Below are 13360 nucleotides of genomic sequence, written 5' to 3' on the forward strand. Positions count from 1 at the left end.
GCTTTTGAGGTAAGATGAGCTGTTAAAATAAACAAACCAACCAACACCAAACAAAACCAAAACCCAAACAGTTAAAACAAACAAACAAACAAAACCCCACTACATTCCCAGATCTCCTTGGAGGAAAGCTTTAGGTGGGATTAAAAAAATACAATCAGTTGAAGACCATTCTAACTGTATTGAAGTAGCATCACCTGAACTTACCTCACAACAACAACAACAAAAAAAAAAGCCACTGTATTGCAACATGGTCAAGCAAAATAAAGTTTTAACTAGAACATCTTGGGTTTTTCATGGAATCCACTTCTCTTGTTTCTCCAAACCAGCAGAGCTTTTCAGAGTATGCCACTACTAATGACAAAAATGCATACAGCATTCAGGGTATCTGATGTTTTACTTGTGTAAGCAAGCTACCCTACCCATTTATAAGACACAGCTTATTATGTATGGACATAGGCATTTCCTTTTTATTAAGCTCTTGAGCTTAAGACAGAAATTTGTCTGGAATTAGACATGCACAGACAAAACCAAAAAAGGCATGCTTCTAAATATAGTAAAATGCAAAAAATACTTCTTCCTATGCATCATGCACTTATAAAGTATTTGTTCAAAGCACAGTCTTAATCAAGCAAGAAGGTTAAGAACTGCACAGTAGCTCCCATTCACAGCAGTTCCTCCAAACATGAACTTTGACAAGTTGGTGAACCTCTTTTCCTCCAGCAGTTCAGAATGTGGAGTGTCATGGTGCCCTGAAAGGACTTGAAGAGGATGTAACAGGTAAGAGATTGGAGATTTTGGAAATGTGACAAGTACAATGACACTAACCAATCAGTGAGATTCCAAAGGAATGGCCTGCTTACATCCTGACAGATGGAGGGACCCACAAGTTCAAATATCAGAAATAACTTACGTACTAGATGAAAAGCTTCCACAAAATTGCATGAAGATATGGTCAAGGCTGTTTCTGCTTTCAGATTGTTAGCAACAAAACTGATTCCTCAATCTTATTTCATAGTACCAGTTACAGCATGTCCAAAAATCATTTAGTCAGCTGAACACAGTGCAGTTTGCTGCCTACATTCTACTGAGAACCTCCACATTCCACTGCGGTAATCCAGCAATAACCTCCCATAACAATGAAGTATTATACCACTAACAAGCAGGGATATTCACAGTAATAATCTGCAGTAGAATAGAAGAGAAGGGAATATGAAATACATAATTATGCTTTCACTATTAAGACGTAAAATGAATTATATGTTAATGCTAAGACAACTACTAGGGGAGGCTTAGATTGGATATTAGGAAAAATTTATTTATAGAAAGAGTAGCCAAGCATTCAAATAGGCTGCCGAGGGAGGTAGTGGAGTCATCACCCCTGGAGGTGTTAGGTCAACAGTTAGACTCACTGATCTTAAAGGTGTTTTCCAACTGAAACCAATTCCATTATTTTTACATATATATTTTGATTATTTTGTTACAGCTGCATGCGTTATGTTAACCACACCTTCAGGAATGACAACCATATAATTATTCTTTTGAGTAACTGTGAAGTGTAATGGAAGCTCTGATTTCCAATTCATATACTGCTAGTGGTCAGCTGGGTGCATAGCAGATTCACTAGATGTTTTATTCAAGCACTTAAATGACTAAGAAAACTGAAAGGCCATCACGCAGTTCAAGTTTTACAGGTACAGTAATGCAAGGCATGTCATACCACACAATCACCTGAGAGCAGCATTGAGGTTACAGCGACCAACAAGAAAAAGTGACAGAATACAAAGCCCATGGCCTTGCAAAAATAAACACTAGACTGAACTAGTCAGATCAGCAAGTCTTTGGGAAAACTGGAAGAGGAAAATGCAAGGGTTTTGTCCCAAGTTGCCAGTGTTAGCACAACCACAAATGGCTGGCCCCAAGCCCACCCGCCAGCTGAACCTGCTAACTCAGAGCAGCTATTGGGACCATGACTACTGCACTGCCTCAGGCCTCTCCAGCAGCAGGCAGCTTCCTTCTGGAACATAGAGATCCTAAATGTGACTCCTGGAGATGTTGAAGCATCTACATTATTTTCAAGTGTGCTCCAGCCTTTGCTACTCAGCTGTCACCCCAGCTGTGGAGTTTAGCCTTGCTGCGAATGGGAAGCAGCAGGACTGGCAGCTGCCATGGCACAGCATTTCTGCCCTGCTTCCCAGTGAGGGAGGTTCTTAATGTCATCCCCCACCCCTGTCACAGTCTTTGCTTATGAATCCTGTGACTAATTTCAATGTCCTGAGGCTTTACAAGAAAGACTGATGTGCCATCCAGGTAAAGTGCTGAAGATAGAATTAAAAAGCAATGAGAGGGAAAAAGGAGCGAGACTTCCTTCAGAAATCTTTCAAAGGAAACTTGCATAAAGTAATGACAAAGTAAGACTGAAACCTGAAAGTAGAAAGGACAACAATGAAACGAAAATAAAACTAAGTTCTACAAAATCCTGTAACTGAAGGAAGCTCAGAATGCTGTAGCACATCTCAATACCACAGGCAGCTGAGGGCATGAATCGAATTACAGGAATTTTGGTCTGGGAAATACCCTCTGGGGATATTTGGTTTCCTTTTAAAAGCCAAATCCTGCCAAGGCAAGTCTTGAATTTCTGTTGAGGAAATGCTCACAATTTCTCTGGGCAATATATTCCAGTGTATAGCTGGTTTTACAGTGGAAATTATCTTTTCTTATATATTGACAAAAGAAGAAACATGTGCCAACTGGCCCTTCTCCTGTGCCCCCTTGTGAAGAGGGATGCATCATTTAGGAGCTCGAAGAGTCCGGCTGTATTTTACAGAATCATATAATCACAGAATAATGTGGGTTGGAAGGGATCTCCAAAGGTCCTCTAGTCCAATAACCTCTGCAGTGAGCAGGGGCATCCTCAGCTAGATCAGGTTGCCTAGACCTGTGTCAAGCTCACTTTGAATATCTCCAGGGATGGGGCCCCAAGCCCCTCCCCAGGCAACCTGTTTCATTGTTCAACTATGCTCACGGTAAAGAACTTGTTCCTGACATCCAATCTAAATCTACTCTTCTATAATTTGAAGACATTGCCCCTTGTCCTATCACTACATGCCTTTGTAAACAGTCTCTCCATCCTTCTTGTAGGCCCCCTTCAGGTACTGGAAGGCTGCTATTAGGTCTTCCCAGAGCCTTCTCTTCTCCAGGCTGCACAACCCCAGCTCCCTCATCCTGTCTTCGTAGCAGAGGTGCTCCAGGCCCCTAATAATTTTCAAAGACATGAGCCTTCTTTTCTCTAGGCTGAGTAAATCCAGTTCCTTCAAATAAATGCCAAGTTCTGCAATCCTGGAAGCACTGTATTGGAACTCGAATCAACCCTCTACAAATTTTCACTCTCAAAGGGTCCAGGACCAAAGCTAAACACAGTAACACAGTAATTCTGATGCTTTCTATTTACGCTATCACCTTGCTACAATAGAATAGAATAAACCAGGTTGGAAGAGACCTTCAAGATCATCACGTCCAACCTATCACCCAACACCACCTAATCAACTAACCCATGAAACCAAGCACCCTGTCAAGTCTCCTCCTGAACACCTCCAGTGACGGCGACTCCACCACCTCCCCAGGCAGCCCATTCCAATGGGCAATCACTCTCTCTGTGTAAAACTTCCTCCTGACCTCCAGCCTGAACTTCCCCTGGCGCAGCCTGAGACTGTGTCCTCTTGTTCTGGTGCTGGCTGCCTGGGAAAAGAGACCAACCTCTGCCTGTTTACAACCCCCCTTCAGGTAGTTGTAGAGAGCAATAAGGTCACCCCGAGTCTCCTCCTCTCCAGGCTAAGCAGCCCCAGCTCCCTCAGTCTCTCCTCATAGGGCTTGTGTTCCAAGCCCCTCACTAACTTCGTTGCCCTTCTCTGGACTCGTTCCAGCAAGTCAACATCCTTCCTAAACTGAGGGGCCCAGAACTGGACACAGTACTCGAGGTGTGGCCTAACCAGTGCTGTGTACAGGGGCAGAATGACCTCCCTGCTCCTGCTGGCCACACTGGTCTTAATGCAGGCCAGGATGCCATTGGCCCTCTTGGCTGCCTGGGCACACTGCAGGCTCATGTTCATCCTACCATCAACCAGCACCCCCAGGTCCCTCTCTGCCTGGCTGCTCTCCAGCCACTCTGACCCCAGCCTGTAGCACTGCATGGGGTTGTTGTGGCCAATGTGCAGAACCCGGCACTTGGATGCGTTAAATCTCATGCCGTTGGATTCTGCCCATCTGTCCAGCCTGTCGAGGTCTCTCTGCAAAGCCTCTCCACCCTCTAGCAGATCAACTCCTGTCCCCAGCTTGGTGTCATCAGCAAATTTACTGATGATAGACTCAATGCCCTCATCCAGATCATCAATAAAGATGTTAAAGAGGATGGGGCCCAGCACTGATCCCTGGGGGACTCCACTACTGACTGGCCGCCAGCTGGATGTGACACCATTCACCACCACTCTCTGGGTTCGACCATCCAGCCAGTTCCTAACCCAGCTCAGAGTGCTGCTGTCCAAGCCATGGGCTGACAGCTTGGCCAGGAGTTTGCTATGGGGGACGGTGTCAAAGGCCTTGCTGAGGTCCAGGTAAACAAACATGCTATTGTGTCAAGAATATTCCACCTTACCGCAGACTCACACCGAGGCTCCCTAAAATCCTGCAATGGAAACCAAGCCTGCTTCTGTACACTGGGTATTAGAAATTCTATACAGTATCACACTATTACAGTATCACAGTATTGCCAAGGTTGGAAGAAACCTTGAGGATCATTGAGTCCAATCTGTAACCACAGACCTCATGACTAGACCATGGCACCAAGTGCCACGTCCAATCTTCTCTTGAATACCTCGAGGGATGGTGACTCCACCACCTCCCTGGGCAGCCCATTCCAATGACTAATGACTCTCTTGGTGAAGAACTTTCTCCTCACCTCGAGCCTAAACTCCCCCTGGCACAGTAGGGTGGTGAGACAATGGAACAGGTTGTCCGGAGAGGCTGTGGATGCCCCCTCCCCAAAGGTGTTCAAGGCTAGCTTGGACAAGGCCATGAGCAACCTGTTCTAGTGGGAGGTGGCCCCTGTCCATGGCAGGAGAGTTGGACCTAGGTGATCACTAGGGTCCCTTCTAACCCAAACCATTCTCTGATTCTCTGATTCTGAAGCTCAATGACATCTACTGTGTGGGTGAAACCATACCTTAGAGAGGCTGTTACAACAGTCTCAGACTGTCCAACAAACTTGTCTATTAAGTTTATCACATGCACCACAGCCTCCTGCTCTGTATGCAAGCGGTGGTTCCTCAAACAAAAAGGGGGGGGGGGGGGGGGGGAGGGGGAGCAGGAAAAACATACAACACTCTTAAAGACATATGTAAAGTGCACAATTACAGTATACAAGTCAGCTTTACTTCCCTGATGGCCTTTTGTGGGTCTGTATTCTGCAGTAAGGCTTATCTTTCAAAAGCTTCTGCACCATTCAATTCACAGGGGTACCACTACTGGAATGCCTGATGTCGGTCGGTGCCTGCCTGGAAAGCTTCCGTGCGTGGAAGACACTGACACACCAGTGACTGGTCCTAGAAACTCATGAGCTGTAAAGTGAAGTCCGTGTTTACAGCCCCTGTTCAAGGTTTCCTTTTAATCATTCATCAGAGGGCTGGAGCACCTCTGCTATGAGGACAGACTGAAGGAGTTGGGGCTGTTCAGTCTGCAGAAGAGAAGGCTCCGAGGTGACCTAATTGTGGCCTTCCAGTATCTGAAAGGGGCCTACAGGAAAGTTGGGGAGGGACTTCTCAGGATCTCAGGTAGTGATAGGACTAGGGGGAATGGAATGAAGCTGGAGGTGGGGAGATTCAGGCTAGATGTGAGGAGGAAGTTCTTCACCATGAGAGTGGTGAAACCCTGGAATGGGTTGTCCAGGGAGGTGGTCGAGGCCCCGTCCCTGGGGGTGTTTAAGAGCAGGCTGGATGAGGCTCTGGCCAGCCTGATCTAGTGTGGGGTGTCCCTGCCCATGGCAGGGGGGTTGGAACTAGATGGTCCTTGTGGTCCCTTCCAACCCTGAATGAAACTATGAAACTATGAAACACTGAGCCGCGCCTTTCCCTCCAGGCGCCGCAGCCCTCGGTGACGCCGCGCCCTGGCCGGCCTCCAGTGTCAACGCACCGAATTCGCAAACGAAACCGAAAGCGGCGCCGGGACGGGAAGAAAGCGAGACAGGTCGGACCTGGAGACGACCCGAGGTGGCGTGGAGCGGAACACTCTCCTCACTGACGCCGATCCGGACTCCCCCACTGCCGGAGACGCCGCGCGGCCGGACGTGCCCCAGCGACAGCAGAGAAGTCCCGGAGGCCAGCAGCGATGGTAGAGTCGTCCCGAGACGAGCGCTTCCTCTACATGATCTCCTGCTTTAGGCCGCGGCTGAAGCAGTGCATCCGGGTGCAGCCGGTGCTCGACCAGCTTTTCTCGCTAAGCGCCGAAGAAAAGGAGAAGGTGCGGGTGGCCGCCTTGCAGCGGGGCGATGTGGAGGGGGCAGAGGAACTGCTGCGGGCCGTGGAGCGGGGGCCCCGCGGCTGTGGCTGGTTCCTCGAGTTCCTGCAGGCGCTTGAGAAAGGCGGGTGCAGCCTGGCCGCCTGCTACATAAATCCCAGCCTCAGCCAGCTGCCCTCGCCGGCCGAGGAGGCCGACCACGACCTCTGCGTGCAGTTGGTGCAACTACTCCACAGCACGCTGGTGGATAAAATACGGACCGTAGAATTGGCAGAGAAGTGCATGGAGATGGGCATCTTCCAGGAAGAGGACCTGGATCGGGTAAGTGGCCTGCCTGTCAGGCCAGGCACCAGGCAGTGCCACAGACTGGCCCCCACCAGAAGCTGTGGGTCACATTGGAATCCACAACTAGAAATGGCTTTGTAAGTGCAAAAATGAAAGGAAGAGTAACCAAACTTGTCAGAAAAGAGAGATGGTGCTCCAAGTAAACCAGTGAAGACTGTTGGCAATGGGCCAGCAGGTAGGATGCCAGCTAAGAAACATTGAAAGAAAAACGTCAACAGAAGATTAAACTCTCTAAGTGGAAGGAATATGGATGGCTTTACTGTGAATTATAATTTTGACACTGACCTTAGGGTCTTGTAGAAGATCATTATGTGTCTTCTGCCCCCAGAGCCATACCAGGAAGTAGTAATGGTCTGTAATCTTGAGTTAAAATAAATCAAAACCTTCTGCTTTTGCCATAGGTTCACTAAGCAGTGACATACTAGACAGTGACTGAGCAGAAATACCAGTTTGACAAGAAAGAGCAAGAGTTAACTTTTGAAATAATTCATCAGTGTTTATTCTGTTTGGCTAAGAATTACTTCACTAGCATGAAAGTTATTTGGAACCCCAAATATTGGACACCCAGAAGCACTGTTAGAAGAATCTAAAATAATACTTGCCATAGCAATATGGGGAAAACTGGCAAAATAACTACATCATATTTGCACTCTGAGCTTTTTAGGTAGTTTCTCAGTTAACTGACAGCTGTATAAATGATTTCATCTGATGACTGTTAGGTAGCAGTACAGGCTGACTACACCCTCATGGATGAGGAGCAGACCATGGTAACACAGTAGAAATAAGCAGGGGCCTCTTAGGACGTTACTGGCTCCATTCTTTAGTAATAGGCCCATGTCTTCCCTTGGATTGCCTTTTTGCTGCTGGTATTACCATTAAGTGCATCATTGTGCTTCACAGTCAACAATGACATGCCAGTTTGAACTACAGCACCTAGGCTTTAATTTTTTTGTTACCTCTTTCTGCTTACCATGTACTCCCTTCCAGTATGCAGTCCCAGTCTGAAGTGCTCTCTCTTAATGCCTGCCCATTTTCTTGCATATCAAGATGGAGGATTCTTGAGTCTCAAGAACACTGCCCTTAAGGACTGAACACCTGTCTCAGGGTGCTTTGCTTTTGGCATGGGCACTTTTTTCCTCATGTGATCACATATCAAGCTCTGCTCATGACCACCTTGGAACACTTTTCCATAGCTTCTCTAGATGCTTAGCTATTGTCTCTTGAAATGGGAATTGAGATGATGAAGGCAGAGTTTAAGGAAAATGGTGCATTTTATGTATGAGGTCATGTGCAGATTAAGTCTGAATTCTGATAAACTGCATGAATATCACTGCTCCTTAATCAAGGTAAGCTATTCCCTAAACCGTGAGCACTAGTTACTATTCCATTATAATAATAATCATTATTATTATAGTGTAGTGTTGTTATAACAATTGCCCAGTATTACCTGTCTCCAATTAAATTTCAGGTCTCAGGAATTTTATATATCCTGCCTAAAACCAAATGGGATAAACATTAGGACAGACAAAATTGCAGTATGTTTCTTCTGATAAGTGCCAGGCCCACCTTAGATCCTCAAGTTTATTTTAGTGATGACAGGGAAATGGTTTTATACATACACTAGTCTTACCAACTTCCCTGAACCATTTCCAAAGTCTGAAGATTGTTGTTTTTTCTTATTTTCACCAGATCCATACTGTTACTGACAATCGTGGGAACAGAGATGGTGCAAGGGAGCTGTTGAGCAGAATAGTGCAGAAGAAGGACTGGTTCTCCCATTTTTTGCTTGCTCTGCGTGAAACCCAACATGGAAGCCTTGCAGATGAATTAAGTGGAAATACAAAAGGTAGTAATTTATTTCAGTAGTACTAATGAGTATCTCTTTTTTCCTTACTGCTGCTTAGAATCATGGAATGCATCACGTTGGAAGGAACCTTTAAAGGTCATCTAGACCAACCCCCCTGCAGTAAGCAGGGACATCCCCAACCAGATGAGGTTGCTCAGAGCCCCATCAAGCTTGACCCTGCATATCTTAAGGAATGGGGCCTCCACAAACTCCCTGGGCAACTTGTTCTATTGCTTGACCACCCTGACAGTAACAAACTTCTTCCTAATGGCCAATCTGAGTCTACCCTTCTCTAGTTTACAACCATTGCCCCTTATCCTATTTCTCATGGCTTTGTAAATCATCTCTCCCCAGCTTTCTTGTAGGCCCCCTTTAGGTACTAGAAGGCTGCTATAAAGTCTTCCTGTAGCCCTCTTTTTCTCCAGGCTGACAATCCCCAACTCTCTCAGCCTGTCTTCATAGTAGAGGTGCTCCAGCCCTCTGATCATTTTTGTGGCCCTCCTCTGAACTGCCTCCATCAGGTCCATGTCTTTCTTGTCTTGAGAGCCCCAGAGCTGGACACCGTATGACCAGAGTGGTTTCATCTTCCTGTCTGCTGGCCATGCAGGATGTGACTGGTGTTCTAGGTTGCAAGTGCACATTTTTGTCTTGTGTCCAGCTTCTTGTCCACCAGTGGTCCCAGGTCCCCTTCTACAGGGCTACCCTCTGTTATATCCTTCCCCATCTTGTATTGATAATGAAGATTGTCCTGACCCAGATGTAGGACCTTGCACTTGGCCTTGTTGAACCTCATGAGGTTCACCAGGGTCCACTTCTCCAGCTTGTCCAGGTCCTTCTGGATGACATCCCATCCATCTGGCATACTCAGTTTAGTGTCATCTGCAAACCTGCTCAGGGTGCACTCAATCCCACGGTCTGTGAAGCAATGCAGGGTTCTCAGATTCACTTGTTTCAGAAATTTCAAAATCAAGTTATATAACAGCTTACTCAACAGATTTTTAAACACTAGAAGTCTTTATTCAGCAATAGCAGCTGTTCAAGGCAAGGTTGTATGAGGCCTTGAGCAACCCTGTTTAATGGAAGGTGTCTCTGCCTGTGGCAGTGGGGTTGGAGATAGATGATCTTTAAGGTCCCTTCTAACCCAAACCATTCTGTGTTTCTATGCAGTATATACTTGCAATTAAAATCAATCCTTACCTTTTATAACCTATTGGTTTTCAGTGTGATGTTTTCATAATTCATAAAAAACATTCTGAAGCTTCATTTGACCAAAGAATAAAAACTTTTTCAGGATCCCTGCTTCACCAGAGGGATTAGTGTTTCCTTTATAGAGTGGTTTTCAAATATATGTGGCATTTTCCATCACACTGCAGTATATCTCCTTGGGAACAAGATATTCATAAGGCTCAATACTTTGTGTAAAATATTTTATAATTAATAAACTAGTAAAGAGATTACCAAAATGAAGATAAAGGAGAAAGATTTGGCTACTCATTTTTATTCCTGTAAAATGATTGTTATTGTAAAATTATCCCAGTGCTCCCCTGGATCCTAAAATAAGAAAAAGTAAGCAGCCCCCCAAATACTCTGTCCCTAATTTTTACTGGGCTCTACATATATTTTATGAAATTTTTTGAGATTAAAGCATTTTTACAGATTTCTCATTTACCAGACTTGAGGAGCTCATCAGGATTATGTCTATGGACTTCTGGTTGCTGCATATGGGACAATGCATTAAGATTAGGTTATGAGGGTTGTGGAGGTGTTTCTTCCAGTTGAGGACAAGGATCAGCCAGTCTGCCAGACACAGATAAGCAGCTGTCATGTTGGACCATGATGGTCAAAGGTGACTGAATGTTCCAATCTGTGGGATGAGACCAACCAAGCTAGTTCTATGTGCAAGTCAGATGCTAGGATGGTCCTGATACTCACTTTGTGTTGCAGCTTTGTTAGGCTTAAATTTTTGTCTTTGTTACTTTGCTATCAGTAAGGTAAACAAAGTAATAGATACATAGCAAATATATGAGCTATTAAATCCTTTTACTATTTTTATTTTTCACTCTTTCCAAACTTTGCATTTCTGAATTTTCAGTATAGTACAGATCATATAGGGTAGAACTTAAATTTTAATTAAGTTTTTTGATGCAATGCTCTATAGGTTTTTCAGTAAACTTGGGCAACTCAGGCCCTAAAAGAAACTGTACAGATTAATATGCAAAGCATAATTTTTTCTGTGCTCAACACTAAAAAGAAATTAAATGGTTGATAGTGCCTTGGAATTTTTTCTAGGAACAGAGAACAGTCAAAATGGGATGAGGAACAGTACAAATGAAGAATTGGAGGATTTGAAACAGCAAGAAAATGTGAATGATAGTTTCAACAGTGAAAACAATACATTGGAAACATCTGTTGGAAAGAACTCTGTCGCTTCAGGTATGTCCACTAACTGGTATTTTGTACTGGCAACCATTAAAATGTAGCAGCATCAAGTAACCAAGAGAACATGCCTGGTGCATTAGATTAAATCTTGCTCAAAATTCAGGATCATATGGTACTGTGTAGGTGAAGGGCATGAACAGAAAAAGTAAAGGTTGGTTTTTGTAGTCAGTTGGTTTGTTTGTTTATTTGTTGTTTGTTTTGTTTTGAAAGCACCAAATTCTATTTCTCCCAGTGAAATTTTGGAAGTAGCAATTTTAAGGGTCATATCTACAAACTTCTTCAGTTCCAAAAGTTGCTCTAGAACAAGAATAGTTAAAACCAAATTAAATCCTGCCTGAAATTATTATAGTGGGCTTACTCAGCCAAAGGAGTAAGACAGCTAAGGCTGCTCTTTTTTTTTTCCCTTTTTTTTTTTAACTCAGCCAGAGGAGTAAGACAGCAAAGGCTGCTCTTTTTTTTTTATCAAACATGAATAATTTTTTTAAAAATTGGCTCTGAAAACTGCAGCCTTTCAGTGTGCAGCAGTACCAGCCTATTTCTCATTCAGCATGATATTAACAGCATATCGCAATGTTTTGTAGCAAGTAGTGAATTATTAACTACAGCAAAAATACCAACTTGGTTTCCTTGGATTGGAACATAATTTGCCAGTATAAAGGAGAGATGCCAGATACTTAGTGATGATTCAGAATGGATCAGACTGAGTTTTCCTCACTCTTAGGATCATTGCAGGGCATGGCTAAGACTCTTAATTGTAGTCTTACTGAAGGCAGAATTAATTGCTGTTAGCCTGACCTCTTAACTGCCTCTTGTCAGGTTGAGGGTTACAGATAACTTCATCTATTAGCTATTAACTAGCCTGATACAAGGTAATTCTAGCCTGAAAACTATGGTGTCTGTAGCTCTGAACTGTATTGAAATTAATAGACAAGTGGGTATTAGCAATTTGTGCACTTGAGCAGATCAGTTCAGTGAAATGGTGGTAAGGGTGTGCATACTACATGAATTCTGGCAGACTGATTTAAATTTACCTTGGTCTGGTGTGGACTGTACACCTGCAAATGGTTAGAACACACCTCATTTTGCAAGAGAGCTGCTCAGGACTGGCACTGGGACCGGTGTGCTCAAGCCAAGAGGATGATCAAGTTGAGTGCCTGTGGGTGAGAATTAGAGGGCAGGCAAACAAGACTGACATCCTGGTTGGAGTCTGTTATAGACCACCCAACCAGGATGAAGAAGTTGATTAATTATTCTATAGGCAGCTAGAGGCTGTCTCAAGATCGCCAGACCTTGTTCTTATGGGTGACTTTAACCTGCCAGATATCTGCTGGGAATTCAACACAGCAGAGAGGAGGCAGTCTGGAAGGTTCTTAGAGCATATGGAGGATAGCTTCTTATCACAGCTGCTGTGTGAGCCTACCAGGGGTAAGGCTTTGCTTGACCACCTTCTACAAGCAGAGAAGGGCTGGTGGGAGGTGTGGTGGTTGGAGGCTGTCTGGGCTCCAGTGACCATGAAATAATTGAGTTTTCAATATGCAGTCAAGCTAAGAGGGGCATCAACAAAACCTCCTCTCTGGACTTCCAGAGGACAGACTTCAGGTTACTCAAGGAACTAACTCAGAAGATACCTTGGGAAACAGCCCTTAAAAGCAAAGGGGTCCAGGAGGGCTGGGCCTACTTCAAGAAAGAAGTCTTGAAGGTGCAGGAACAGGCTGTGCCCATGTGCCAGAAGACAGGATGGGGCAGACGGCTGGCCTGGATGGGCAATGAACCTCTGAGCAAATTAAGGGGAAAAAAGAGCGTGTATCATCTTTGGAAGGAAGGTGACGTAACCCGAAATGTTTAAGGATGTTGCTAGGTCATGTACGAAAAAAATTAGAGAGGCACAAGCCCATTTAGAGCTTAGACTTTCCACTGCTGTGGAGGACAACAAAAAGTCCTTTTACAAATACATTAATGGCAAGAGGAGGGGCAAGGACAACTTCCACTCCTTAGAGGACACAGAGGGGTATATAGTAACAAAGGATGAGGAAAAGGCAGGCTCCCATGGGACAACCTCCTGGAATTTCTGCTGATAAGAGGGTAGCTTATTCCTGCTCTGATCAATGCAATTTTAACAGGACACAATGCCACTGCAAGCAAACAGAGTTAGCCTGAAGTGGGTAAGAGCAAATCTGGGTCAGATTTGCTTATGGTGGCTTTACATGGTGGCCACTGGTGGTCCTC

General features: G+C 44.7%; 1 protein-coding gene across 2 annotated transcripts in view; it reads left to right on the top strand.

Moving 5' to 3' along the window:
* Positions 1 to 5629: 5629 nt before the first annotated feature.
* Positions 5630 to 13360, top strand: part of IFIH1 (interferon induced with helicase C domain 1) — a 28375-nt gene continuing 20644 nt past the window's right edge. Inside the window, exons 1-4 of one of the 2 annotated variants that reach the window (XM_068138753.1) lie at positions 5630 to 5647; positions 6127 to 6825; positions 8539 to 8695; positions 10985 to 11128. In XM_068138753.1, coding sequence (XP_067994854.1) covers positions 6376 to 6825; positions 8539 to 8695; positions 10985 to 11128 — 751 coding nt within the window. In that variant the 5' untranslated portion in view covers positions 5630 to 5647; positions 6127 to 6375. The remainder of the gene's footprint in view (positions 5648 to 6126; positions 6826 to 8538; positions 8696 to 10984; positions 11129 to 13360) is intronic. The other variant, XM_068138752.1, reaches the window with a different exon arrangement.

Source organism: Melanerpes formicivorus, unplaced genomic scaffold, assembly GCF_026170545.1.
Source record: "Melanerpes formicivorus ecotype bairdi unplaced genomic scaffold, bMelFor1.0.p_v2 SCAF_5, whole genome shotgun sequence".
Classification (NCBI taxonomy): Eukaryota; Metazoa; Chordata; class Aves; order Piciformes; family Picidae; genus Melanerpes; species Melanerpes formicivorus.